Here is a 27329-nt window from a genome sequence, read left to right as displayed (position 1 = left end):
TGAGCTCCTTCACTGTCTGATCATTATTCAGGGCGATTTACGGTTCTCCTGAGTTTGCCTGCTCTTCTTTTTTTTTGGGGGGGGGAGAGACAGGAGTGGTTTTATCCCTCCAAGAAAACAAATAGAAAGCTATGAAGACAAATAAGCCGACCAAAAGCAAACACAGACTCAGCCGCCAAGAGAGGAAGAAAAAATTCATGCTCAGCCCTTAATTAACCCCAGATGCCTGCTTTTTAGCCCCCAAAACGGGCAGCATCCCTGCTTCCTCTTGAACAAGTCCCTGCAACTACAAAACTTCACTTATTTAGAGAGTTTCTACCCTGCGCTTCAAAAAGGCCCCCCATTGCGGCTCGAGTAGAATCAATTCAGACCAGACGGCCCCCCCGCCTGCAGGCTTGCAATCTGAAACGCACGACACACAAGGGGAAAGGGTTAGGGAGGGAAGAGGAAAAACAAAGAAATCTCAGACAAATTCTCCACACACAAAAACAAAACCCCATCCCAAGACGAGTCCTGAAGGTTTATATTAACTTCTGAATCACTGAATAGAACATGTTGTAGGAGTCATGGTGCCTGTATGGAAAGGTAACTCTTCATAATGTATTGGGGGGGGGGGGAGTGTTCAGGGGAAATTTAAAGAATACATTTTTTAAAAGAATTTAAAGAATAAACACATTTTTTCAAAAGGTTGCTAGAGCAGCTTGCAGTCAATCAACTAGAACAAGACATCCCTGTCTGCAAGCTTACAAATTAAAGTTCCCTTTCCACTAGGCCTTTGGCTGATAACTTCCAATACCCTTTTAAATCCCAGAATCATAGAATTATAGAGTTGGAACAGACCATAGGCGTCATCTCGTCCAATCCCCCACGATGCAGGATTTTTTGTGCTCAACCCATGATGTTTTTGTGGGAGAGGAGAATTATTATGTGTTTTCGTTCCTATCTTAATCGTGTATTTTGTGTGTTTTTAATATATATATATATATTGTATTTTTATATTGTGAACCGCCCTGAGAGCTACGGCTGAAGGGCAGCATACAATTAAATAATAATTAAAATAAACTTGGCATGCAAGGAAAAAGGGACAAGGATGGTCGAGGAAGTGTCTGATTGAACTGGGGTTTTGGCTAAGCAGCAGGAGCAAGCCCTGCTTCCCCAATCTCTCCCACTGAGGCAGTGTGGTGCAATGGTTGCTCCCAGGTGGTGGGAGAGAAGAGAGGACGTCTGAGGCTCTTCCTGCTTCCCCTGTCCCCCTGCCTGCCATAAGGTAAAGGTAAAGGGACCCCTGACCATTAGGTTCAGTCGTGATCGACTCTGGGGTTGCGGCGCTCATCTCGCTTTATTGGCCAAGGGAGCCAGGGTACAGCTTCTGGGTCATGTGGCCAGCAGGACTAAGCCGCTTCTGGCGAAACAGAGCAGTGCACGGAAACGACGTTTACCTTCCCGCTGGAGTGGTACCTATTTATCTACTTGCACTTTGAGGTGCTTTCGAACTGCTAGGTTGGCAGGAGCAGGGACCGAGCAACGGAAGCTCACCCCGTCACGGGGATTCAAACTGCCGACCTTCTGATCCGCAAGTCCTAGGCTCTGTGGTTTAGCCCACAGCGCCACCAGTGTCCTTGTCCTGCCTGGCATACACCCCCCGAAAAAAATCCTGCCCACCTATATTTTTTAAGCCTGTCCTTGGAGCAAGGATAATACTCCGATGCGCCTTGGCTTACGGCTTCCCTCTTAGCAGAGCCATAACTCAACAACTGCGGCCGAACGGAGGGGGATATACTGCAAGAGGATCTCTGGAGAGGAAAGAGACCTGTCTTCCCCACCTGTCTTCCCAAACTCCCCCCGCCCCATCAAGGGCCAGGATATCTCTTCAGATAATACTACTACTAATAATTTATTATTTATACCCCACCCATCTGGCTTGGTTTCCCCAGCCACTCTGGACGGCTTTGAACAGAATACAGTGGTACCTCAGGTTAAGAACTTAATTCTTTCCGGAGGTCCGTTCTTAACCTGAAACTGTTCTTAACCTGAGGTACCACTTTAGCTAACGGGGCCTCCCGCTGCCGCCATCTGCGCAATTTCTGTTCTCATCCTGAAGCAAAGTTCTTAACTCAAGGTACTATTTCTGGGTTAGCGGAGTCCGTAACCTGAAGTGTCTGTAACCTGAAGCGTCTGTCACCCGCAGTACCGCTGTATTAAAATACAATAATCTATTCAACATTAAAAGCTTCCCTAAAGAGGGCTGCCTTCAGATGTTTTCAAAAGTCTGGTACAGTGGTACCTGGGGTTACAGACGCTTCAGGTTACAGACTCCGCTAACCCAGAAATAGTACCTCGGGTTAAGAACTTTGCTTCAGGATGAGAACAGAAATCCCATTCTGTTAGCCCCATTAGCTAAAGTTGTACCTCAGGTTAAGAGCAGTTTCAGGTTAAGAACGGACCTCTGGAACAAATTACGTTCTTAACCCAAGGTACCACTGTTTTTCTCTTTGACATCTGGTGGGAGGGCGTTCCACAGGGCGGGCGCCACCACTGAGAAGGCCCTTTGCCTGGTTCCTGTAACTTGGCTTCTCGCAGCGAGGGAACAGCCAGAAGGCCCTCGGCGCTGGACCTCAATGCCTCCGATTTATTTCCACCACCTCCAGATTTATATAACCTTTTGGAGGGCACCGTGTTGGCAACCTAGCTCTCTTGGTTCCGGCTCCACCGACCGAAAAATCAGTTATAAAGGGGCTTTTGGACATATCTTGCAAAAGCTAGCACATGGTTTTCATCTTTTTCCCCCACTGTGGAAGACACAAAAACATTCCCTCCTCCATCCGACTATGACCCATAACGGGAAACAGGCATTGCCTGTGCTTGTGTCTGATTGGCCCTCCCACGCACCCAAAAAAATCATTTTTCCTAAGTGAACCTTGCCCCATCGCACTGTTGTAAACAAAAATCTGCCCTTTTCCCTTATGGGGTATCCCAGAGCCCATATAGAGTCCTTACATAGGTTCCCTATCGGTAGGAGAGAATAACAGAGGCCAACCAGAGAATATTGAGAAGCAAAGCAGCTAGTAAGCCTGATCTTTATTGATCTGTTGCAACAGGGTGCTCCCCTCACACGCAGGAGGAGGGACCCAGAAAAATGGCATGCAAGTCCTTATAAAGACTTTTGAAATTCCCACCCTGTAGATCAAGACCACCCCCAGAAACATCATATATACATCACAGAAGGGGTGTAACCTAAGACCACCCCTCAGATACATCATACCTACATCACAGATAAGGCGGTCTAAACGGCAAATTTGAATGTTGTTTTTCTCCTGTCATTGTTTATCTCCTATCTGGCAGGTTACTTGATTGGATCGCCTGGGTAGCCTGGCCATTCTTTTGTAGTGATAAATACTTAGTTCCTGGGCCAGTTCACAGGCTCACACCCCATTCATATCTGAAATGTGCCCTTAAGGCAGGATTTGTGAAGGAAAAGACAATGGGGAGGTTTCCCACTTTGACCTTGCAGAGAAAACATTTGGTCAGTTTGGGACAGTTTGGGAATCAAAATGGTTCCAGGTTGGCCTTCCTGTGCTGATCTATGTATGTGCTTGGTTGGTACACTTATGAACATTACCATATATCTAAGACCTCAAAATCACAGTACGCAGTGCCTTTTATTTAAACTCCCCAAATGAAAAGGAAAAAAAAAAGCAGATTGCAAGTTTTGGCTCTGAGCGCATTGAGAAGAACTCAGTGGCAGGAAAAGGGGTGGGACACACACACACACACACACACACAACCCAGCTTCTCTCTAACACACTTGCAGGTCTAGAGAAAGCACTTAGGTCGCAGCAGGGTGAAAATGTCCCGAAGACAGCGGAAAGGGATTAAACCTGCAGGCCTGGCACCTCTTCATGACAGGTCTTATAAACAGGAGGTAAAGAACAAAAAAAGACCACCGACTGCTTGAGACTTCAGTTTGTTAGGAGCTGAAATTCAGGTCTGTTGGGAGCTGAAATTCAGGTTTTTTAGGAGCCGAAATATTTTTACAAGAACCTTAAAATGGAGAGTAGGCTCTCAGGTCCAAACAATATTATTAGTACGATTATTAACAGCATTCGTATCCCACCTCTCCCACGTGGCGTACACTATTCTCCCCATTTTATGCTCACAACCACCCTGTGAGGCTAAGAGATAAAGTGATTGGTCCAGGGTCACGCAGTGAACTTCATGGCCATGTGGGATTCGAACCCTGATCTCCCAAGCTCCTATTCCAACACTCTAACCACTGCACCACACTGACTCTCGATATCCCACCAGGCGGGTGGGGCTGTTGGTTTGACTCAAGTCTCCGCGGGAAGACCTTGCCCGGCTTTTGCACGCATCGCCACAAAAATGGCAAAGCTAGCACAAAAACACCAATGCCTGGGAGTCATTTTGGACTCACAGCTGTCCATGGAGGTGCAGGTTAATTCTGTGTCCAGGGCAGCTGTCTACCAGCTCCATCTGGTACGCAGGCTGAGACCCTATCTGCCCACAGACTGTCTCGCCAGAGTGGTGCATGCTCAGGTTATCTCCCGCTTGGACTACTGCAACGCGCTCTACGTGGGGCTACCTTTGAAGGTGACCCGGAAACTGCAATTAATCCAGAATGCGGCAGCTAGACTGGTGACTGGGAGTGGTCGTCGGGACCACATAACACCGGTTCTGAGAGATCTGCATTTGCTCCCAGTACGTTTCCGAGCACAATTCAAAGTGTTGGTGCTGACCTTTAAAGCCCTAAACGGCCTCGGCCCAGTATACCTGAAGGAGCGTCTCCACGTCCATCGTTCTGCCCGGACACTGAGGTCCAGCTCCGAGGGCCTTCTGGTGGTTCCCTCCCTGCGAGAAGTGAGTTACAGGGAACCAGACGGAGGGCCTTCTCAGTAGTGGCGCCCACCCTGTGGAACACCCTCCCTTCAGATGTGAAGGAAATAAGTAGCTATCCTATTTTTAAAAGACATCTGAAGGCAGCCCACTTCAGGGAAGTTTTTAATATTTAATGCTGTATTGTTTTTAATACTTGATTGGGAGCTGCCCAGAGTGGCTGGGGAAACTCAGCCAGATGGGTGGGGTATAAATAATAAATTATTATTATTATATTATTATTATCTAGAGATCCTGCGAGTCTTTGTGAGTTCAATCCCAGGAGCCCTTGCATAGTGGTAGAAATTAGCCAGGCACGTTTTGCTACTGGCACGGGTTCAAATTGTGACCACACGGAGATCTCCGGGTGCCAGGTGGATGATGGACCTCTCGATTTGCCTGGCCCCTCCAGTTTTCTGAAGCAGGTACATCTTATTCACTGCATTCCCCCCTGCCCCCGTCCTTTTCTGTTTTAATGTTTTGCAAAACACTTAAGAGATTCTGTTAGGGATTGTAGGAAAAGACCTGCCAAGGAAAGTGAAAAATATCTTCATGTATGCGACAACGGCAGCAAGAGTCTTAATAGCGCAAGGATGGAAGAACAAGGAAATCCCGACTAAAGAACTGTGGCAAGAGAAACTGATGGACTATGCAGAATTGAAAAAACTGACACATAAACTATGGGACAAGGATAACTGTGACTTCAGAGATGAATGGGAACCCTTTACAAAGTACTTAAAGAAACAACACAATGAACTGGACTCCTTGGCAGGTTTTGAATCAACAACCACAAACTTTTTATTGACAACAGCTAGTCAGACAAATTAAGGATCTATACAACTTTGTAACATGCAGAGAATAACATTTGTTGATAAACCAGAGAGAGGAGCTGAGGGAAGTCTGGGGGGGGGGGGAGGGGAGAGGGGTTACTTTATGGGGAGGGGGGAAATGGGGGGGAATTATAAGGATGATATTTTTTTGATTAAATGTTTTGTTGAAATTCCTAATAAAAATATTTTTAAAGCAGAGATTCTTTTTTCTTTAAAATATAAAGTGGAATCAAAATGAAATTAATAAAAAATAAACCTCACCGATTTTTAAAAAGGCGCCTAGGAATTCTGTTGCCGCAACCATAACCTAGGGTTTAAGGTGCCCTTTCTAACACTGCCCTTGCGGCTCGGGGAGAGTTGGGAATGTGAGCAAAAAGGTTTGGAGGGAGCAGCTGTCATGTTTGTGGGCTTTTTCAATGGTGCCCCCAATTACGCAATTTTGCTTAAACTCCTTGGAATGTAATGCCCAGGTAAATTAAATAATAATAATAATAATAATAATAATAATAATAATTTATTTGTACCCCGCCCATCTGGCTGGGCTTCCCCAGCTACTCTGGGTGGCTTCCAACAGAATATTAAAATACAATAATCTATTAAACATTAAAAGCTTCCCTAAACAGGGCTGCCTTCAGATGTCTTCTAAAAGTCTGGTAGTTGTTGTTCTCTTTGCCATCTGGTGGGAGGGTGTTCCACAGGGGGTTGCCACTACCGAGAAGGCCCTCTGCCTGGTTCCCTGTAACTTGGCTTCTCACAGCAAGGGAACCGCCAGAAGGCCATTGGCGCTGGACCTCAGTGTATGGGCAGAACAATGGGGATGGAGATGCTCCTTCGGGGTGTTGCCTGTACTCTGCTACCTGAGCTGCAGCCTTATACCGAGTCAGACCATTGCTCCATCCAGTTTAAGATTTTGCGGTTTGACAATCAATTCCTCTTCCCAGGGAACTCTGAGGAGGGCAGGGAGTCTCCTGACAACTCCTGGCACCCGTAACAAACTACAGTTCCCAGACTGTTCAAAGTGCTAGGTAAAGGTAAAGGTAAAGGACCCCTGGACGGTTAAGTCCAGTCAAAGGCGACTATGGGGTTGTGCCGTTCATCTCGCTTTCAGGCCAAGGGAGCCGGCGTTTGTCCACAGACAGCTTTCCGGGTCATGTGGCCAGCAGGACTAAACCGCTTCTGGCACAACGGGACACCATGACGGAAACCAGAGCGCACGGAAACGCTATTTACCTTCCCGCCACAGCAGTACCTGTTTATCTACTTGCACTGGTGTGCTTTCGAACTGCTAGGTTGGCAGGAGCAGGGACAGAGCAACGGGAGCTCACCCCATCGCAGGGATTCGAACCGCCAACCTTCTGATCAGCAAGCCCTAGCCTCAGTGGTTTAGACCACAGCGCCACCCGCATCCCGTTCAAAACGCTACAATGCTACTTTAAGTGTACAGTGCATACGAGACTTTAAACCAGGGGTCAGCAAACTTTTTCAGCTAGGGGCCGGTCCACCGTCCCTCAGACCATGTGGTGGGCCGGACTATATTTTGAAGGGGAAAAAAATGAACGAATTCCTATGCCCCACTAATAACCCAGAGATGCATTTTAAATAAAAGCACACATTCTACTCATGTAAAAACACGCTGATTCCTGGAACATCCGCGGGCTGGAGTGAGAAGGCGATTGGGCCGCATCCGGCCCACGGGCCTTAGGTTGCCTACCCCTGCTATAAACAGTAGGTTGTACGACATACCTGCCACTCCTCTAAACTCCTATCTCCCAGATTGCGCCAGGCAGGACCTTTTGCTGTCAAGTTCCAAGAAAATAAACCCTAGAAGGGGAAGGAAAATCTTAGAAAGCCGCCAGTTTGAGGCAGCCTTGCCGCCAGACAGGAGGAGGATGAACAGCTTGGGCTGAACACCACAATGCCACAAGTCCTTAGCCAAAGTGCCTCATCTCCCCACAGCCCTTGGCAGACTTGTGAACGTTATGTTGCAACACACAAAGGAGTGGGAAGAGGCGATGGGTCTGTCAGAAGCCCTCAGCAGGCACAGAAAAGGGGAAGGGCAGCTTCAACCGCAGCCAACTCGCTATTGCACAAGCCAACGGTACTCTGACCTCAACTGGGAGAGGGATCACAGCTAAGATGTGGGTTTGAGGGGTTTTATTTGCACCCAGAAAGGGCCGGGGAATCTCCAGTTAGAAGTGGAAGGAAGGAGCAGTTCCAGCGAAGGAGGATTGGCAGATGAAATGGACAGAATACAGTGGTACCTCGGGTTACAGACGCTTCAGGTTACTGACACTTCAGGTTACAGACTCCGCTAACCCAGAAATAGTACCTCGGGTTAAGAACTTTGCTTCAGGTTGAGAACAGAAATCATGCTCCGGCAGCAGCTGGAGGCCCCATTAGCTAAAGTGGTGTTTCAGGTTATGAACAGTTTCAGGTTAAGAACAGACCTCCAGAACGAATTAAGTACCGTATTTTTCGCACCATAGGGCGCACCGGACCATAGGGCACACCCAGTTTTTAGGGGGGGAAATCAAGAAAAAAAATATTTCCCCCCTCCAGCCCCAAAGAGCAGCGTACAGGCTGCACACAACCTCTCCCTGCCAGAGGGGTTGCGCGCAGCTATGGAACAAGCCAAGGCAGCGAGCGGGATGGATCCTGCTCGCTGTTTTGGTTTCCCCTTTAGCCCCGTGCAGCCTCTCCTTGCCGGGAGACGCTGCGCAGGGCTAAAGAAGCCATAGCCCCGTGCAGCCTCTCCCTGCCGGAGGGGTTGCGTGCGGCTATGGCACAAGCCTGCATTCGCTCCATAGGATGCACACACATTTCCCCTCAATTTTTGGAGGGGAAAAACTGCGTCCAATAGAGCGAAAAATACGGTACGTAACCTGAGGTACCACTGTATGCCGAAATGGCTGAATTAACGAGTAGAATTTAAGACCAGGAGAAGGAAGTTTTTAAGAAAGAATGGGGGAAATTGGGGGAATATTTGAAAAATCATTGTAAAGGACTAGAAACATTAGCAGGATCAGACTACAATGGTTCCTCGGGTTAAGAACTTAATTCGTTCTGGAGGTCCGTTCTTAACCTGAAACTGTTCTTAACCTGAGGTACCACTTTAGCTAATGGGGCCTCCCGCTGCCGCCGCATGATTTCTGTTCTCATCCTGAAGCAAAGTTCTTAACTCAAAGTAATATTTCTGGGTTAGCGGAGTCTGTAACCTGAAGCGTATGTAACCTGAGGTACCACTGTAATTGGAGCGGGGGTGGCGGGGGGATAAAATAAGGTAAGATGGTGAAACAGAAAGAAAAAGGAGTACAGTGGTACCTCAGGTTAAGTACTTAATTCGTTCCGGAGGTCCGTTCTTAACCTGAAGCACCACTTCAGCTAATGGGGCCTCCTGCTGCCGCCGTGCCGTCGGGGCATGATTTCTGTTCTCATCCTGAAGCAAAGTTCTTAACCTGAAGCACTATTTCTGGGTTAGCGGAGTCTGTAACCTGAAGCGTATGTAACCCGAGGTACCACTGTACTTTGAATATGCAGCAGAAAGGGGAAAATTATAATGAGCCATGGAAGGAGGGAGAAGGGAAGTCAATAATAATGATGTGATTTAAATCATGCAATTTGTTTACTTGTTGTAAATGAATGAATTAAGAGAGAGAGAATATACACTTAACAATGAAAGAATAGGTAGCTGAATCAGGCTAGTATCCCACCTCTGGTGGTGGAAGCAGAGCATCTCCCCCGTGGATAGTAGCCATCGATAGCCCTTATCTCCCATGAATTTGCGCAATGCCTTCCTCAAGTTTGGTCCGTCTAGCTCAGCACGCTGTACTCTGGCTGGCAGCTGCCCTTCAGGGTCAGAGCCACAGAAGGTCATTCCCCATCACCTGATCCTTTGATCAGGTTGCTGGAAACCGCAGGAGGGAAGAGGGTCTGCTGTGGTGATCTGGCTGGCCATGGAGAAAACAGGATGTTGAACTAGATGGGCTCCCATTGGCCAGAACCAGCAAGGCTTTTCCTATGTGCTTAAATTAGGAATTTATCTCCCATCTTTCCTCCAAGGAGCTCTTATGTGGTTCTCCCCTCTCCATTCTCTCCTGAAAACAACCCTGTGAGGTAGGCTAGGCTGAGAGTGAGTGGTTGGCCCAAGGTTACCCAACTAAGTTCCTGGCCGAGTGGAGATTTGAACCCAGGTCTCCCAGATCACAGGAGTGGGATAGAAAGACGGCACTTCATCAACTTCTCCAGATCATTCAAGCGGCTCCTGCAGCCTCCCAGTTCCTGATAGGAGGGACATAGCATCGCAGCAGAGACAAAATGTTCCAAGATAAAATAAGCTGGCCTCAGGGACAATCAGGAGTCTGCTTTGCAATTTACGCACGGCTCTAACCGATTAATCAGGTTAATTAAACTGAGGAAACGTCTCTATTTTTGGGATGCGGTTTTTGTTTATTTGAAGTGCAGGCTGGGACTGCTGGGCAGGTTTAGCCCGGAGAAAAGAAAACTGATACGAGAGCCATCTTGAAATATGGGAAGGGCTCTCCCCATGGTAGATGGAGCAAGCTTGCTTTCTGCTTCTCCAGAGGGCAGGATCCGAACCAATGGATTCAGGCGACAAGGATTCTGACTAAATATTAGGAAGAACGTTCAGAGGGGAGGACCTGTTCAACAGGGGATTTACTCCTCCCAGCAGTAAATCACAGCATGCAACAAGAGTTAAGTCTTTATTAGCAAAATTGGCAAAGGAGTGTCAGGCCGATGAGCACAAGAATCTCATCGCAGGTGGGTCTTGCCCGAGGGATCAGTTTCTGAGACTGAAAGTCCCCTCCTTCTCACAACCAGCTAAGTCCCCTACCTCTCCAGGGTTCTTTCCCCAAGCAATCGGAGACTGCGCCTGCATGCAGCCAACCTTTCCTCCACCCTTTTCATGCCTCTTCTGGTTCTGGGAAACAAGCGAGGAGGGGAGCTTGTTGCAGCAGGAGAGGGAGACACCTGTGACTCTTCACCAGCCTGACCCGTCTCTTGGCCTCCTTCCTCTCCAGCCTCTGCTTCTGCCTCCGATTCTGGCCTTCTCTCTGCCACAGACTCTCCCTGCTCACTAAACCCTGTGGCCTCCGCAGCTTCCGACACCCCCAGTCTTCTCCCTCTGACCTCTCATCGTTGTCCCACCATCACTCTCCGGCCTCTGAACCTTCTTCCCTTGGGGGTCCCCCAGCTGGTTCCTCCCACCATTCTTTTGCATCCAACCAGTGGTGTAGCATGGGGTCCAAGGGGGTGGTTGCTCTGGGCAGAAAATTGAAAGGGATGCAAAATTTCAACACCTGGTGCTGCCTCAATATAGCTGCAGGCTTCCACACAAAACGGCTTCTCCATGCAAACCAGAAAATGACCTCTCCAGACAATGGAACAACTTTTCTTATCTCTGTGACTGAGATCTCCTGGGTGACATGGATGCCATTAGGCCAGGCATGGCCAAACTTGGCTCTCCAGATGTTTTGGGACTACAACTCCCATCATCCCTAGCTAACAGGACCAGTGGGTATGGGATGATGGGAATTGTAGTCCCAAAACAGCTGGAGGGCCAAGTTTGGCCATGCCTGCATTATGTGTGTATTCCAACCATTTACCTTCCACCCACCCCTTCTGTGCAGCCATGGGCTCTGGCAACCCACGCTACACCACTGCTTCCAACCAGCCCGCAACACTGGGCTAGAACGCCTTGAGATGTGCTCAAGCCCTGGCCTGTGGCTGTTGCACCACAGGGCATTGCTAACAACAGGCAAGCTTGCAGGGATGCTTGCTCACCGCAAGCGATCTTAATGAGGAGGAACCGTTGAGAAGCCTCAACGGTTCTGAGGGCAGGGTTTCCAAACGGCCGTTTGAGATGCTGCAAGATCTACGGGTGAAATTCCTGCAGCTGCAAGGAGTCCCCATTGGGGATCTGCTGTGCCGCTTTGCAAACCAATCTGACACTGATGCCTTCAGCCCACAGACATCGTTCCAGAGCCTGTCCGTGCCCAAAGCTGAACTGCCTGCCCTGAGCATGGCTGGCTGACCACAGGCTAGGTGCCAACCTGCGGGAAAGATTCCTACAGCTACCACCTGCCAAGGCAAGGAAGTGGAACAAGCCAGCCGGTGTCTGGGCAGGATTCCAGAAGCATTGGTCCACCGTCTCAAAAAGACAAAAGGACTATTGTGGTGCCACGAGGGGCTTGGGGGAGCTGATGCACACAAGGGAGTGTGTCTCTGTGGAAACATTGGAAACAACGTATGACAGGACAATTGCATGGCTGCCTTGAACATCACCCCTTGCAAATGTTCCCCAGCACCTGCACGGGTCTTGCACAAATGAGGTTGTGATCAGTGGCATGCGGTGAATTTTTTTGTAAGGGCAGAGGTGCCAGCTTGCGAGGGTGATTGGCGGGGGTGGGGCGGGGCCAACGCTGGGACATCCTGACATCACAAGCATGAGCATCACGTCTCCTCCCCTAAGCTGGGAAGCTTCCCGGGCTTTGGGAAGAAGGCAACAGGCTTTAATACTTGAATACTCTAATTTTGAAGGGACGCGGGTGGCGCGGTGGGTTAAACCACAGAGCCTAGGACTTGCCGATCAGAAGGTCGGCGGTTCGAATCCCCGCGATGGGGTGAGTCTCCAAAAATTTTTACACATCACCTGGGAAGACAGCCGAACTAATGCCAGTGTACTGGAAGAAGCAAAGATCACCAGTGTTGAAGCAATGATTCTTCAAAATCAACTTCGTTGGACTGGTCATGTTGTGTGGATGCCTGACTATCGTCTTCCAAAACAACTGCTCTATTCCGAACTTAAAAATGGAAAGCGTAATGCTGGTGGTCAACAAAAGAGGTTCAAAGACTCTCTCAAGGCAACTGGGAAACCCTGGCCTGCAAGTGCTCCAATTGCAGAACAGCCTTTACCAAAGGTGTCATGGGCTTTGAAGATGCTCGAACTGAGGACAAAAGGGAGAAATGAGCTAAGAGGAAGGTATGCTTGGTTAAACCCTCAACGTGATCAACTCCTGCCGGAAACCTATGTCCCCACTGTGGAAGGACGTGTGGAGCCAGAATTGGCCTCCACAGCCACTTATGGACTCATTGTTAAAATTGTGTTTATGGAAGACAATCTTACTCGGCTATGAGTGATCGCCAAAGAGAAAAGACTGCCACTGTCGTGCTTTCTATCATTTTAAAGTGCTATTTGACCTTTAAATTTGGTTTTCCTTTCCTTTCCTTTTCTCCTTTGCAAGCCACTTTGATTGCAATAGCAAAAAACCGCTAACAGAAATCACCTTGTGCAACCACACTTGGAAGACGCTAAAAAGTTCAGATGGTGTCAGTTGGAAACGGCAGAGCTGGAAAAAGTTCAGAAATGGCCATCCAAAAATGATCAAGGTGTGATTCTCCCTTTTTAAGTTGGGGAAAAAGAAGGTAAGATGGGGGAACCATGACCGGGAGCGTATAAAATTATGGTGCAGAGAAAGCAGAGATTTTTTCCCCCCTTGCACATAACAATGGAACTCAGGAACATACAATAATAATAAAAATGAACGTTGGATGATTCAGGCTAGACAGAAGGAAGGAGGGCACAGACCATTGTTAATCTGCAGAATGTGCTTCACGGATAGCCACCGACTTAGGTGGTTTGAAAAGAGGATGAGACAGACTGGTGGAAGTCAAAGCCTTCCCTGCGGTGGCTGGAACAGGAGGACAGAGACACAGAGATATACGGAAAAGAACAATCTCATTGTCTGGATAGGTCTCACTTCCTGGCTCACAGTGAGAGGCTATTTTTAAATGTTCCCAGGGATGGAAAAGAGAGCTGTCTATAGGCACCAACGAGGGTTAGTTAGAAAAAGTAAAGACTTTAATGAAGCTGGAACCGGTAACGTGTTTTTTTTGTTGCGAACACAAAAATCCCTAAATGTAGCGGCAGGAAGAAGAGCTCCTTCTGCAACACAGTTATTATTTACAGTGGTACCTTGGTTCTCAAATGCCTTGGTACTCAAACAACTTAGAACCCGAACGCTGCAAACCCAGAAGTAAGTATTCCGGTTTGCGAACTTTTTTTGTAAGCTGAATATGCTCCGTTTTGAGTGCCACACTTCCGATTTGAGTGCAATGCTGAGGTCTGTCCGTTTTTGCGGCATTTTTTCATGACTGTGTGGAACCCAGTTCAGCTACTGACTGATAGGTTGTGTGACTGCAGTACACTCCTTAGATAACAAAATTCATGTCAAATTGCTGCTTTGGGGGTTGTTTTTAAAAGTCTGGAACGGATTAATCCGTTTTGAATTACTCTCTATGGGAAAGTGCGCCTTGGTTTTGGAACGCTTTTGGTTTTGGAACGGACTTCCGGAATGGATTAAGTTTGAGAACCAAGGTAACACTGTGGTGCAATTTTTCTAAAATCCATGCCAAGGCAAATGCAGCTCCAGGCTGAAGATTGGAACAGTCACAGGAAGAGGTGACTTAACAGGACCCCTGCAGTGTAGTTCACACGGAAAACTGCAGGCCGGGCTCTGAGTGGTTTTCAAGAATGCTGCTGTGCTGTGCAGAAGCACTAGAGACTAGACCAGGCACCCCCAAATTCAGCCCTCCAGATGTTTTTGCGACTACAGTTCCCATCATCCCTGGCCACTGGTTCTGTTAGCTAGGGGTGATGGGAGTTGTAGTCCCAAAACATCTGGAGGGCTGAGTTTGGGGAGGCCTGGACTAGACTCACCCTGAGAAGGTACAATTGGGCATTGTTATCCATTGCCTGTATTCCATTGCAAACTGGGCTGAGACAGAAGCCTACGACGACCCTTCAGTTCTGGGAGAGTAGAGATTGCAGCACCCTTATAGCTTACAGTAGGCCATGGCTACTTAGGTAAAGGTAAAGGGCCTCCTGACCATTAGGTCCAATCATGGCCGACTCTGGGGTTGTGGCGCTCATCTTGCTTTATTGATCGAGGGAGCCGGCGTTCAGCTTCCAGGTCATTTGGCCAGCATGACTAAGCCGCTACTGGCGAAAAATTTTGTTGCAAGTCCCACTTGCAATAATTACCAGCCAGGCTTGCAGAACATCATCCTCTTTCGACCAAAAGTGCATCTTAGGACACATCCATCTCTCCTCTGTAGCTGCGCATTTGCAAAGGAAGTTCAGCAGGGTGGGGCAGCTGGTCTTTCAAGGACGTTCATCCATCATCGTTCATCATCTCATTGCCCCCTGGAGAATTTTCCAAGGAACATGGCTTGGAATCCTCTGCTATGAACAATCCCATAGTGAGCCAACACTACATTCATAGGCTAACTAATGCCAGTGTGTTGGAAGAAGCAAATATCACCCATGTCGAAGCAATGATTTTTCGACATCAATTTCGTTCAGTTCAATGTTGTGCGGATGCCTGATTAACTACAGTGGTACCTCTGGTTACGTACTTAATTCGTTCCGAAGGTCCGTTCTTAACCTGAAACTGTGTTTAACCTGAAGCACCACTGCTGCCGCCGCACGATTTCTGTTCTCATCCTGAAGCAAAGTTCTTAACCCGAGGTACTATTTCTGGGTTAGCGGAGTCTGTAACCTGAAGCGTATGTAACCTGAAGCGTCTGTAACCCGAGGTACCACTGTACTCAAACAAACTTAAAAATGGAAAGTGTAATCCTGGTGGTCAACAAAAGAGGTTCAAAGACTCTCTCAAGGCAAATCTTTAAAAATGTAGTATAAACACTGACAACCGGGAAACACTGGCCTGCGAGCGCTCCACTTGGAGAACAGCCTTTACCAAAGGTGTCATGGGCTTTGAAGACGCTCGAATTCAGGACGAAAGGGAGAAAGAGGAAGGCACACTTGGCAAACCCTCACCGTGATCAACTCCTGCCAGAAACCAATGTCCCCACTGTGGAAGGACGTGTGGATCCAGAATTGGCCTCCACAGTCACTTACGGACTCACTGCTAAAACCCTGTTATGGAAGATGCTCTTACTCAGCTACGAGGCAGCGCCAAAGTAGAAAGAAATTGGTTCACATTGGTACCACCGGATTTCTCCACACGCACAGCTCAGTGAGGCAACGGAAGGGACCCAGCAACTCAGAGGCAGTGCACATGCTTGGAGTGCAGAAGGAGTACGGACTCATTGTTAAGTTCGTGTTCATGGAAGACAATCTTACGAGGGATCACCAAAGAAGACGACAACATTCATGAACAGGGAACCTGCCTCTCCCTAAGTCTGGAAGGAGAAGGGTCTACTAGATCAAGGAAGACAGACTCCAACTTTGTCTGATGCGTATCCTCAGTTGCTGCAAGGAGAACGGGGAAGAGGGACATTCACCAAGGGCGCCGCCTCCCAAGAGATGCTCAAAGGGTAGTGAGATGAGAGGTCTCTTCCGGGGTGGCCCCGATGTGGAATGTTCTTCCCAGGAAAGCCTCCCTGGCAAGCGGCATTACAGCCTCAATGATGACAGACAATACATGCTTCTCTCCAAATGCCTGGGAAAATAAGTAACAGTCCGTTTTGGGGTGGTTTATTGTTTGGATAAGGGATGCGGGTGGCACTGTGGGTTAAACCACAGAGCCTAGGACTTGCTGATCAGAAGGTTGGCAGTTCGAATCCCCGGGATGGGGTGAGCTCCCGTTGCTCGGTCCCTGCTCCTGCCAACCTAGCAGTTCGAAAGCACGTCAAAGTGCAAGTAGATAAATAGGTACTGCTCCAGTGGGAAGGTAAACAGCGTTTCCGTGCGCTGCTCTGGTTCGCCAGAAGCGGCTTAGTCATGCTGGCCACATGACCATGGCCAATAAAGCGAGATGAGCGCCGCAACCCCAGAGTCGGTCACGACTGGACCTAATGGTCAGGGGTCCCTTTACCTTTTTTATTGTTTGGATGGGTGCGGGGGTTATTTTAGGCTGCTGTTTGTTTGTTTTCAGTCATTTCATCAATTTCATAGAAACCTTGAAGCGGTTTGCAGGAATAAACACCAAACAATAAAATTGTCAGTAAGACTTTAGGAAATTTGAAACAAGAATAAACAACAAACAGATTAAAACTCGCACCAACTTTCTAAATATCTGGGTAGGCTTGTCTTAAGCAAAAATGCTTTTAGCGGGCGGGCTTTACCTGCTAATAGTAACACGAACCTGGCCCCCATTGCTGTTTCAGTATAATTGCTTTAATGCATTTTTGATTTATATATTTTATTCTGCCTTTTCTTGTTCCTGTTAGTCTTTTCTGGACTCCTTCAGACCATGCAGAAGCGATGCATAGATTGGATGGAAGGGAGCCCTAAATGTGTGGTGGTTTTGCACCTCTATGAAGAATTTGTCTTGCTTCTTCTATTAAGGCTAACGCAGACCAAAGCTGTGTACACCTTTATATATCTTTAAACCATATGTTTTCCCCTCAAAGAATTCTTTAAGGGCTGCTGGGACCTCTTAACCCTGAGAGAACTAATTGACATTGCCCAGAACTCTTCGAGGGAAAGAATGTGCATTAAAGGTATGCACAGCCTGTTTTCGGTTTCTGAATCAGCAGAATAAGGCTTCCGTCTGTTTATTTTTTTAAAATATCCCCCCCAACCCAAACGCACAATGGTTCAGAGTCGATTCATCTGTCTCGGACTTCCTTTTGACTAAGGCATGACTAATAAACCTTTCCTCATTTTCTTGCCCGGTTGCAAAGTTCACCGGAGGTTTTATTTAAATATGACAATTTTTTTTTTTCTTGCAGAGGCATGAATTCTGTCCATGCTGGAAATCTAGGCCTTGACTCGCCTACATGTATAGGATCACAGAACTGTAGAGTTGCTGGGTACCACTGAGGGGCAGAACTAGTCCAAACCCTTGCAATGGGATTGCAGGGGGCACCCATATTAGTACCCGTGGGCACAACTTTTCCAGGTCGCCTTCTTCCTCTGTCTGGAGCGGCGTCCTCGTCCCTCGCTGCTACCTACCCAGCCAGACACTTGACCAGCTCCCATCATCTGCTACCTCAAAGTGTCTCGAAGCGACTTGCATTGCAAAACAAGAAATAGCAACAAATCTCACCGTGCGCAGGAAGAAGGATAAAACCAGAACCTAAAAAGTGCAAGCGTAAATAGTCACAAAAAGACATATCCAACTCACGCCACCGAAAGCATGAGAGGCCATAAAAAAGGTAAAGGGGCCCCTGACCATTAGGTCCAGTTGTGACCGACTCTGGGGTTGCGGCGCTCATCTCGCTCTATGGGCCAAGGGAGCCAGCGTTTGTCCGCAGACAGCTTCCGGGTCATGTGGCCAGCATGACTAAGCCGCTTCTGGCAAACCAGAGCAGCGCACGGAAACGCTGTTTACCTTCCCGCCAGAGCAGTACCTATTTATCTACTTGCACTTTGATGTGCTTTCGAACTGCGAGGTTGGCAGGAGCAGGAGCTCACCCCATCACAGGGATTCGAACCGCCGACCTTCTGATTGGCAAGTCCTAGGCTCTGTGGTTTAACCCACAGCGCCACCCGTGTCCCACACATGAGAGGCCATACACTTATCCAATAACCCTCCAAGTTGAGGGCAAAAAAGTCCTGGGTAAATAAAAACAGCTTTGCCTGGTGCCTGAACATAGGCAATGACTCTGCCAAGTGGGCCTCCTTGGGGAGGATATTTCACAAACAGGGAGCCACCACTGAGAAGGCCCAGCTGGTCCAACCTAGCAGAGCCACCCACCTTGAAGGACATGCCATGCTATTTTCTCACTTGACACCCACGCCTGTTCATCTTCCTTTGCCTGTTTTTATGTCCTTATGTTGTTTGTATACTGTGTTAGTTTTATTATGTTAGCCGCCTTGAGCCTGGCTCCGGCTGGGGAGGGTGGGGTACAAATAAAATATTATTATTATTATTATTATTACAGTGGTACCTCTGGTTGCGAATGGGATCTGTTCTGGAGGCCCGTTCGCAACATGAAAGGAGCGCAACTAGCAGCGGCGTACCTGCGAACGCGCGGGTTGCAATTTGCCGTTTCTGCGTGTGACATCATTTTGCGCTTCTGCGCATGCGGCGAAACCCGGAAGTAACCCTTTCCGGTACTTCTGGGTCGCCGCAGGAAAGTAACCTGAAAAAACGTAACATGAAGCTGACGTAACATGAGGTATGATACCTCAGGTTGAAGTAGTTTAGGGATGAGCATTTTCAGGCTGTGTGCTGCGGCGACCCAGAAGTAACGGAGTGCGTTACTTCCGGGTTTCGCCGCTTGCGCATGCGCAGACTCTCAAAATGACGTCACACTCATGCGCGGAAGTGGCAAATTGTGACCTGCACATGTGCAGACGCACAGATGTGGGTTGCGTTCGCTTCAGGATGCGAACGGGGCTCCGGAATGGATCCTGTTCGCATCCAGAGGTACCTCTGTATTATTATTATTATTCCTCATTCTCCAATGACAATTTCAGATTGTAGATTCAGATTCTAGGACCCTTGTACCTACGGGACTGCCTCTCCTGGTATGCCCCACAGAGGAACTTACGGTCTTCAAATAAAAACATCTTGAAGGTCCCAGGCCACAGAGAGGTTAGGCTGGCCTCAACTAGAGCCAGGGCTTTCTCGGCAGCGGCTCCAATCTGGTGGAACGCTCTGTCACAAGAGACAAGGGCCCTGCAGGACTTGACATCTTTCCGCAGGGCCTGCAAGACAGAGCTGTTCCACCAGGCCTTTGGCCAGGGCACAGCCTGACTCCCTCCTTTGGCAATCTTCACAGAACTTTAGTTTATGGTTGCCATCAATTTTGATTTTAATTAATTTTTATAATGTTTTTATAATGTTGCACTATTTTAGTGTTGTTAGCCGCCCTGAGCCCGGCTTCAGCTGGGGAGGGCGGGATATAAATAAATTTTATTATTATTATTATTATTATTATTATTATTATTCCTAGAGAGCAGGGACCCACCTCTCCTAGTCTGTGCACAATACAGCAAGGCACCACAGGCAGTGAATCAGAGAATTGTAGAGTTGGAAGGGACCTTCAGGGATCATCTAGTCCAACCCTCTGCAATGCAGGAATCTCAGCTGAAGCATCCCTGACAGATGGCCATCCAGCCTCTGCCTAAAAACCTCCAAGGAATGTGCCATGTAAAAAACACATGAAACAATGATCTCTTCTTACATCAACATTCTAAAAGTCGGAGCGATTCCTGCTTTCTTCTTTGGCGCAGACATTTAAGCATTACACCCAAACCCAGCGAAGATCTCTATTTTTATGTCCTGGAATTTCAATCCAGACAGGGCAATGACATGTCTGGGCTTATCTCCCAAGAGCAAACTTTTTAACCTCTCTCAAGCTTTGTGTTCAGAGAAAGGGGTTTCAACTTCCTCAATTCAGGAATCCCTTTAATCCTGTCATAACTTACTAGGGAAGTTTTTACAGCAAAGGTCCCAGAAACAGGCTCCTACTCAATTACACAACTCTTTTCCCGATAATTTGGCCTGTTTGGGGGATGGGGTGGGGGGGAGGAAGGAGAAGGGAGAGAGAGGAGGGTAAACTGCAAGGTGGAGGGTTGCTGTGGGTGGGTGGGTGGTCATGAAAACAGAGAAGGGGGCAATGTTTGAAAGCAAAGACTGGGCACTGGAGGCAGGCACCAGAACGCCAGCCGCCGATCATATTACTTGCAGCCACCGTGGCAATTGCTAGCACACTTCCAGGAAGAGGAGAAACCTAGATTATAAAGTGGAGAGAGAGAGCAAAAGGAAAGGAGCAGTTCAAGTGGTACCTTGATTCTCAGACTTAATCCATTCCAAAACCAAAAGCGTTCCAAAACCAAGGTGCGCTATCCCATAGAAAGCAATGCAAAACGGATCGATCCATTCCAGACTTTTTAAAACAACCCCTAAAACAGCAATTTGACATGAATTTTACTATCTAACGAGACCACTGATCTGTAAAATGAAAGCGATAAACAATGTGCTGCAGTCACACAATCAATCAATCAATCAATCGATAGCAGGACCGAGTTGTTCCACACAGTCACAAAAACAAAATAAAAAGAGCCGCAAAAACAAAAGCGTAAAATAAATAGCAAAAACAGACAGACGTCAGAGTAACACTCAAATTGGAAGTGTGGAATTCAAACTGGAAGCGTAACACTCAAAATGGAGTAAGTTCGGATTCCGGAAAAAGTTCACAAACCGGGACACTTACTTCCGGGTTTGCAGTGTTTGGGTTCCAAGTTGCTTGAGTACCAAGGCGTTTGAGAACCAAGGTACCACTGTCTAACCAATATCATTTGCAGTGGGAAGGCAGGTTTCCTCACCCAGCTGAATTCCCTTTCAGACTTGACAGGAGGCGAAACCTCCTCCCTAATGGAGAACAGCCTTTACCAAAAGTGTCGTGGGCTTTGAAGACACTCAAACTCAGGACGCAAGGTAGAAATGCGCTAAGAGGAAGGCACGCTTGGCAAATCCACACCGTGATCAACTCCTGCCCGGAAACCAATGCCCCCACTGTGGAAGGACGTGTGGATCCAGAATTGGCCTCCACAGTCACTTACGGACTCACTGCTAAAACCCTGTTATGGAAGATGATCTTACTCAGCTACGAGGGAGCGCCAAAGAAGAAAGAAATTGGTTCACATTGGTACCACCGGATTTCTCCACACGCACAGCTCAGTGAGGCAACGGAAGGGACCCAGCAACTCAGAGGCAGTGCACATGCTTGGAGTGCAGAAGGACTCATTTTCGAAACCCAGCGTCTTAAGGTAGGGCTGGGAAGGGCAGCTGTCTGAAGCTCAGGAGACCCACTTATGTCTGACTCAGTCGAAGGCGGATTCTTATGAGCTTATGGTTCTGGAGTACCTGCTTAGCATGCAGAAGGCACCAGGTTCAATCCCTGGCACTTACAGGTAGGGATGGGAACTGCCCCATCTGAAACACTGAAGGGAGCTCCTTCCAGACCCGCTTTCAGATGGTTTGCAGAATGAAAGAATCCTAGAGTCGGAAGGGATCTCGAGGGTCATCCAGCCCAACCCCTTGCAATGCAGGAATAATAATAATAATAATAAGTTATTATTTATACCCCGCCCATCTGGCTGGGCATCACCAGCCACTCTGGGCGGCTTCCAAAAAAATATTAGAATACTGTAATACATCCAACATTAAAAGCTTCCCTAAACAGGGCTGCCTTCAGATGTCTTCTAAAAGTCTGGTGGTTGTTGTTCTCTTTGACATCTGGTGGGAGGGCATTCCACAGGGAGGGCGCCACCACCGAGAAGGCCCTCTGCCTGGTTCCCTGTAACTTGGCTTCTTGCAGAAGTCCCTTGGTGCTGGACCTCAGTGTCCAGGTAGAATGATATGCAGTTGTCCAGTATGGGAATCAAACCTGCAAGGTTGCCATTATCAGCACCACGCTCTCACAAACTGAGCTCTCCAGGCTGTTAGTCCAAAACATCTGAAGGGAACCAGGCTAGTGAAAGATGGACAACATGAAACTCAATTCTACTAATGATGGAGTGGGGAAGTGGATTGTACAACTGGAATAAGGAGGGGGCATTTTCAAATGCTCGCTTAAATCATTATTCCCCCACCGCCCCACTTATTTGCTTTTTAAAAAAGGAAACAGAAACACGTGGGGGTTAATGTTCCAGGTGAGCCTGCACCTTGCGCAGAAACTTGCAAGCGGGGAGCATCCAAAAACATGAACTCCGACCTCCAGCGGTACAGTCCATTCCCCATTTCAGAACCACACCACCTTATTCTACTACCCACATGTCTCGATCCCTCGCAGCTACATAGTGGGTTTCGAAGTTCCGTTCCTGGTCCGTTCACATGTGCAAGGCATCGCTGGGTGCGTGCAGAGTAGACCAACAGGCCAGTGTGTGTACATGCAAACACACATTTGCCCCTTCGTTTTAATGACCCATTCACCACCTTACAATGTTTGACTTCTACACTTTAAATGTCTTAAGTATGTAACTACCTAAACACCTAAGGAATCAGCCCTAAGGAATCCAATGAATTCATTCCACACACTAACACGTGTTAGCTGCATCCAAGGCTAATAAACACACCGACAAGGCAAAATAATAATAATAATAATAATAATAATAATAATAATAATAGCTTCTTCGCAATGAAATGTTTTAAGCTCCTCACTCAGCGGGCAAGAAAGCAGTTCCATTTGAAAGCATCCTTTCTTAAGCCAGAACTTTGCAAAAGTCCTGGAAAATAATGAATGCCTTTGATTTCAGGAAGGGAACAAACACAAACAAACACACACACCTCTCTTGAACAGATCGGCTTCAAGGGCGTCCCTCGGTTTTGATCAGCTCGCTCCATCGCAGTTTCTCTGGAAACCGACCCTTTAAGTTTCAAAGCACGTGTACGTGTGTGTGTGTGTGTGTGTGTGTACGCTTGTTCCACCCCCGGGGACAGAAATGGGTGCTTTAAAAATCCACCCCAAGTATGGATGGATGGATAGGAAACAGACCAGGTATCCAACGTGGTAGTTTAGCATCGAGTAAAAAAAATAAAAAAATGAATGAATGAAAGGGGGAAAGATGCAGGACATCAGCACGTCTGAATGCGCCCATGATGGAGGAGATGTGGCGAGCCTGCCTTCCCGTCAGGGGAAACGAGCTCCGGGGAAAACGCGGCGCAACTTTCATAAAGCTCACCTTTGTCTGCCTTTCTCCAGCTCTTGCAACCTGGAAAGAGTCCCTCCCCGCGCCTGCTTTCCGCAAACGATGCGAATCCAATTCGCATTCACGCCCGCCCTTTCCCAAGTTCGGGTCGCCGGCAGAGCAAGCCAGCGCCGACCCCCACCCCTTCTCTCACAAAAAGACTTCCAAAAGAGGCTTGCCAAAATCAGAAAGTTTTGCAAGAAGAGCACAGACGGCCGCTCACCTTCCTGTTTTATAATTTTTGGCTTCGGAGACTTGCAATGGAGGAGAGGTTTCTCTGCTTCCGTCTCCTTCTCGGCAGCCAAGCTCCTCGCCAAGCGGAGCAGACCGGGGCTGGGAAGACGCAATTTCAAAAAGAAAAATACAACCAAACCGGCAATGGAGCAAGAAGGGGGAGGGAAAAAAGCGAGGCTTGCAATGGAATCCACAAGGAAAGCAGCTTTCAGAAGTAGACGAAGCAGCTGCCGCCTCCACGGCCAGCGCTTTGCAAAATCGCGGCAGCTCGGCTTGTCTCTTTTTGTGGAAGTCCCCAGCAGGCGAACTGGATCTCTTTTCTCCGCGCACACACACAAAACACACCCCTCTGGGATCAGCCTTTCACCTCTGCTCGATGCATCCCCTCCTCCTCCTCCTCTTCTTCCCCCTTCACTGCACTAATCCCTCCTTCTTTCCCCGCATCTCCTCCTCTCCAGCGGCCAGGCGGGCGGGCGGGCGCGCGCTCTGTGCTAGCATGTGCCGGCTGCCTCTCCAAAGGCACCAGCTGAACGGCGGCGGCGGCTGCAACTCCTCTTTCCCTGCCTTCCCCGGGCGGGGAGCGTCTCCAAAGTGCACAGCTCCGCCCCGCGCGCCCAACCAAGGCGGCCGCCAGCTGGTTTGGAGAGGGCGCGCAAAAGGCTGCTGCTGCGCGCGCGGGGAGGCGCACAGGCATCGTCTCTCTGAGTTGGGCGGGTGGCTGTTGTTGTTTAGTCGTTTAGTCGTGTCCGACTCTTCGTGACCCCATGGATCAGAGCACGCCAGGCACTCCTGTCTTCCACTGCCTCCCACAGTTTGGTCAAAGTCATGTTGGTAGCTTGGAGAACACTGTCCAACCATCTCGTCCTCTGCCGTCCCCTTCTCCTTGTGCCCTCCATCTTTCCCAACATCAGGGTCTTTTCCAGGGAGTCTTCTCTTCTCATGAGGTGGCCAAAGTATTGGAGCCTCAGCTTCAGGATCTGTCCTTCCAGTGAGCACTCAGGGCTGATTTCCTTCAGAATGGAGAGGTTTGATCTTCTTGCAGTCCATGGGACTCTCAAGAGTCTCCTCCAGCACCAGAATTCAAAAGCATCAATTCTTTGGCGATCAGCCTTCTTTATGGTCCAGCTCTAGGTGCGTCTTGTGGTCTGGTGCGTCTTATAGAGCGAAAAATACGGCAATTAACGGATGTTCTGCTCCCCCCCCCGCAGAAGCCTGTCACCCATCTCCCCCCCCCCAAAAGCTTTTGGGGGAGATTTCCCCAAAACAGCTCATCAACTTGTTGGGCCCCCTCCTAACAAAAATCCTGGCTATGCCCGTGAAATGAGGGTGCAACTTTGCAAGGAGAGATAAGTGTGTGTGTGTGTGTGTGTGTGTACTGCAGGCAAGGATAAGGGGGGGGGCAGTCTTTCAAAGCAGAGGTACAGTGGTACCTCGGGTTAAGAACTTAACTCGTTCCGGAGGTCCGTTATTAACCTGAAACTGTTCTTAACCTGAATCACCACTTTAGCTAATGGGGCCTCCCGCTGCTGCCGTACCGCTGCTGTGCGATTTCTGTTCTCATCCTGAAGCAACGTTCTTAACCCGAGGTACTATTTCTGGATTAGCGAAGTCTGTAACCTCAAGCATCTGTAACCTGAAGCCTCTGTAACCCGAGGTACCACTGTACAGGGGGTGGCTGGATCTCGCTCGCTCCCACTCCTTTTCCACCCACCCAACTCCGGAGGGGGTGGGTTTGTATGTTAGGGACAGGAGGAGGAGGTGGCGAGCGGGGGGGGGGTAGAAAGTTTCAGCAGATGGATGCAGAGAAGGGAACATCTGTGGGAGGGGGGGAGGGGAGGGTCTGGGCTCTTTTCCAGCCCCCCCCCCAGAGTAACAGCTTGGTGGAGGGCAGAGAGAGGTCCTGGGAGATGGGTTGGGATGAGGCGGAACAATTATTCCAGCTTTCTTTCATTTTGGTGATAAATTTGGAGCTGCTTGCTAAGGACCTAGGTTGAGTCAGCCACAAAGTGGGAGGTACTGTGGTGTAAACCACTGGGCTTGCTGATCAGAAGGTTGGCAGTTTGAATCCACCCACTGTGGCTAATCAGGGGTCCATTACCTTTTCTTTTTATCCTGGAAGTGGTGGATTTATACTAAATATTCCTAAACCGGCTAACCTCTGCCCGAGCATAATTTATTCAATGGAGTTTTCAGCCTGCATCTGTACAGTGGTACCTGGGATTACATACGCTTCAGGTTACAGACTCGGCTAACCCAGAAATAGTGCTTCAGATTAAGAACTTTGCTTCAGGATGAGAACAGAAATTGTCCTCCAGCGGCAGCAGCGGGAGGCCCCGTTAGCTAAAGTGGTGCTTCAGGTTAAGAACAGTTTCAGGTTAAGAACGGACCTCCAGAACGAATTAAGTACTTAACCCAAGGTACCACTGTGTAGCAAAAGATCAGGCTTCCACTACACGGATGTGGGTAGACTAGACTCTGACCACGTGCAAAGTGCATCCTGTTGGTGCCCAGTAACAGCTGGGGTTAGGGGCTGCAGGATGGTGCCAGGAAAGAATTTTCTGGGTTAGTTCATGCAAACCAGCCCAGCCAGGTGAGATAAGAGCCGAGCCACTGAGAAGCAATAGAGAGCCAGGAATTGGCCATTCAGGGCAACTGGCAATGCCAAAAGCTATCTTTCCCCTGCTGCAAAGAGTGGAGAAGACGTCACACAGGAAAGATGTGTCCCTTTTAAAACAGTGAGGTTTGGAGAAGGAGAGGGGACATTTAGCCAAAGTTCTTGGGAAGGAGAAAGGAGGAGACTGTCAGGAGTGCGTGCAGGAGCCAGGCCCTGTGACCAGTAGGGCTTTGCAGGACTGGGGCCTTCCTAAGTTTGTTCTGGAGAGGCAAGGCGCGGTCGCACAGGTGAGGCCGCTTGGTAACTCACTGCACCTGGTGGCAAGAGCCGGGAAGGGATATAAGCTCAGCATTTCCCTTTGGCTCTTTGCCACAGCAACACATTCCCTGCCTTGCTGCGTTTGGCTTCTTGCTTCCTGATCCTCGGACCTTGACTTCTTGCTTCTCGACCCTCGGACCCTTGACTTTGTGACTCCCTGCTTCCTGACCCTCAGACCCTTGACTTCGTGACTCCCTGCTTCCTGACCCTCGGACCCCTGGCTTCTGGACTCTCATTCCTGCTCCCACCCCGCCATCTTGCCCCCGGTCCCAACATCCTCAGCCGGGACTTCGATCGCCCATAGACCAGACCGTGACAGGGCCAGAACAGATTGCATAGGCTTTTTGGGGGCAGAACCATCTTGCCAGGCTGGGACAGAGACATGAAAATGGTGTGCAGGATGACTTGGACTCCAGTGCTGTGGGGATCAAGGTGTAATACTGCAAACTCTCTTCCTCCACCGAGACCCATGTGTAAAATAAGCAGTCTCCAACGTGCCTGAATTCCCAACGGAGACACGACCCTGGGTTCGAGTCCTACCATCCAGAGCAGGAGAAAACAAGCTTGCTCCATCCTCCATGAAACTGCCCTTGAAATATTTGAAGATGGCCATCTCCTCTTCTTCCAGGCTAAACATACCCAGCTCCTTCAACCGTTCCTCATCAGGCTTGGTTTCCAGACCTTTGATCATCTTGGTCACCCTCCTCTGCACACCTTCAATATCCCATTGTCAGTGTGTTTGTGTTATTGGCAGGGACTAAAGTGTTCTGTGAATAGGTAGCATGCAAGGGTCACACCAGCAAGAGTATCGAAG

General features: G+C 48.7%; 1 protein-coding gene across 3 annotated transcripts in view; it reads right to left on the bottom strand.

Moving 5' to 3' along the window:
- TSKU (tsukushi, small leucine rich proteoglycan) overlaps nucleotides 1-23977 on the bottom strand; it is a 30549-nt gene extending 6572 nt beyond the window's left edge. The window contains exon 1 of one of the 3 annotated variants that reach the window (XM_081002286.1): nucleotides 23573-23977. Coding sequence is in view for 1 of the 3 variants with exons in the window: in XM_081002285.1 (XP_080858411.1) it covers nucleotides 22949-23005 (57 nt within the window). In the remaining 2 variants the exon portion in view is untranslated. Of the gene's footprint in view, nucleotides 1-22948; nucleotides 23176-23343; nucleotides 23486-23572 lie in introns of those variants that run through there. The other 2 variants (XM_081002287.1, XM_081002285.1) reach the window with 2 other exon arrangements.
- Nucleotides 23978-27329: the final 3352 nt, after the last annotated feature.

Source organism: Podarcis pityusensis, assembly GCF_964106645.2.
Source record: "Podarcis pityusensis genome assembly, chromosome: 4".
NCBI classification, from domain to species: Eukaryota; Metazoa; Chordata; class Lepidosauria; order Squamata; family Lacertidae; genus Podarcis; species Podarcis pityusensis.
Note: the sequence above shows the minus strand (reverse complement) of the source record. Positions and strands in the feature narration are given on the sequence as shown.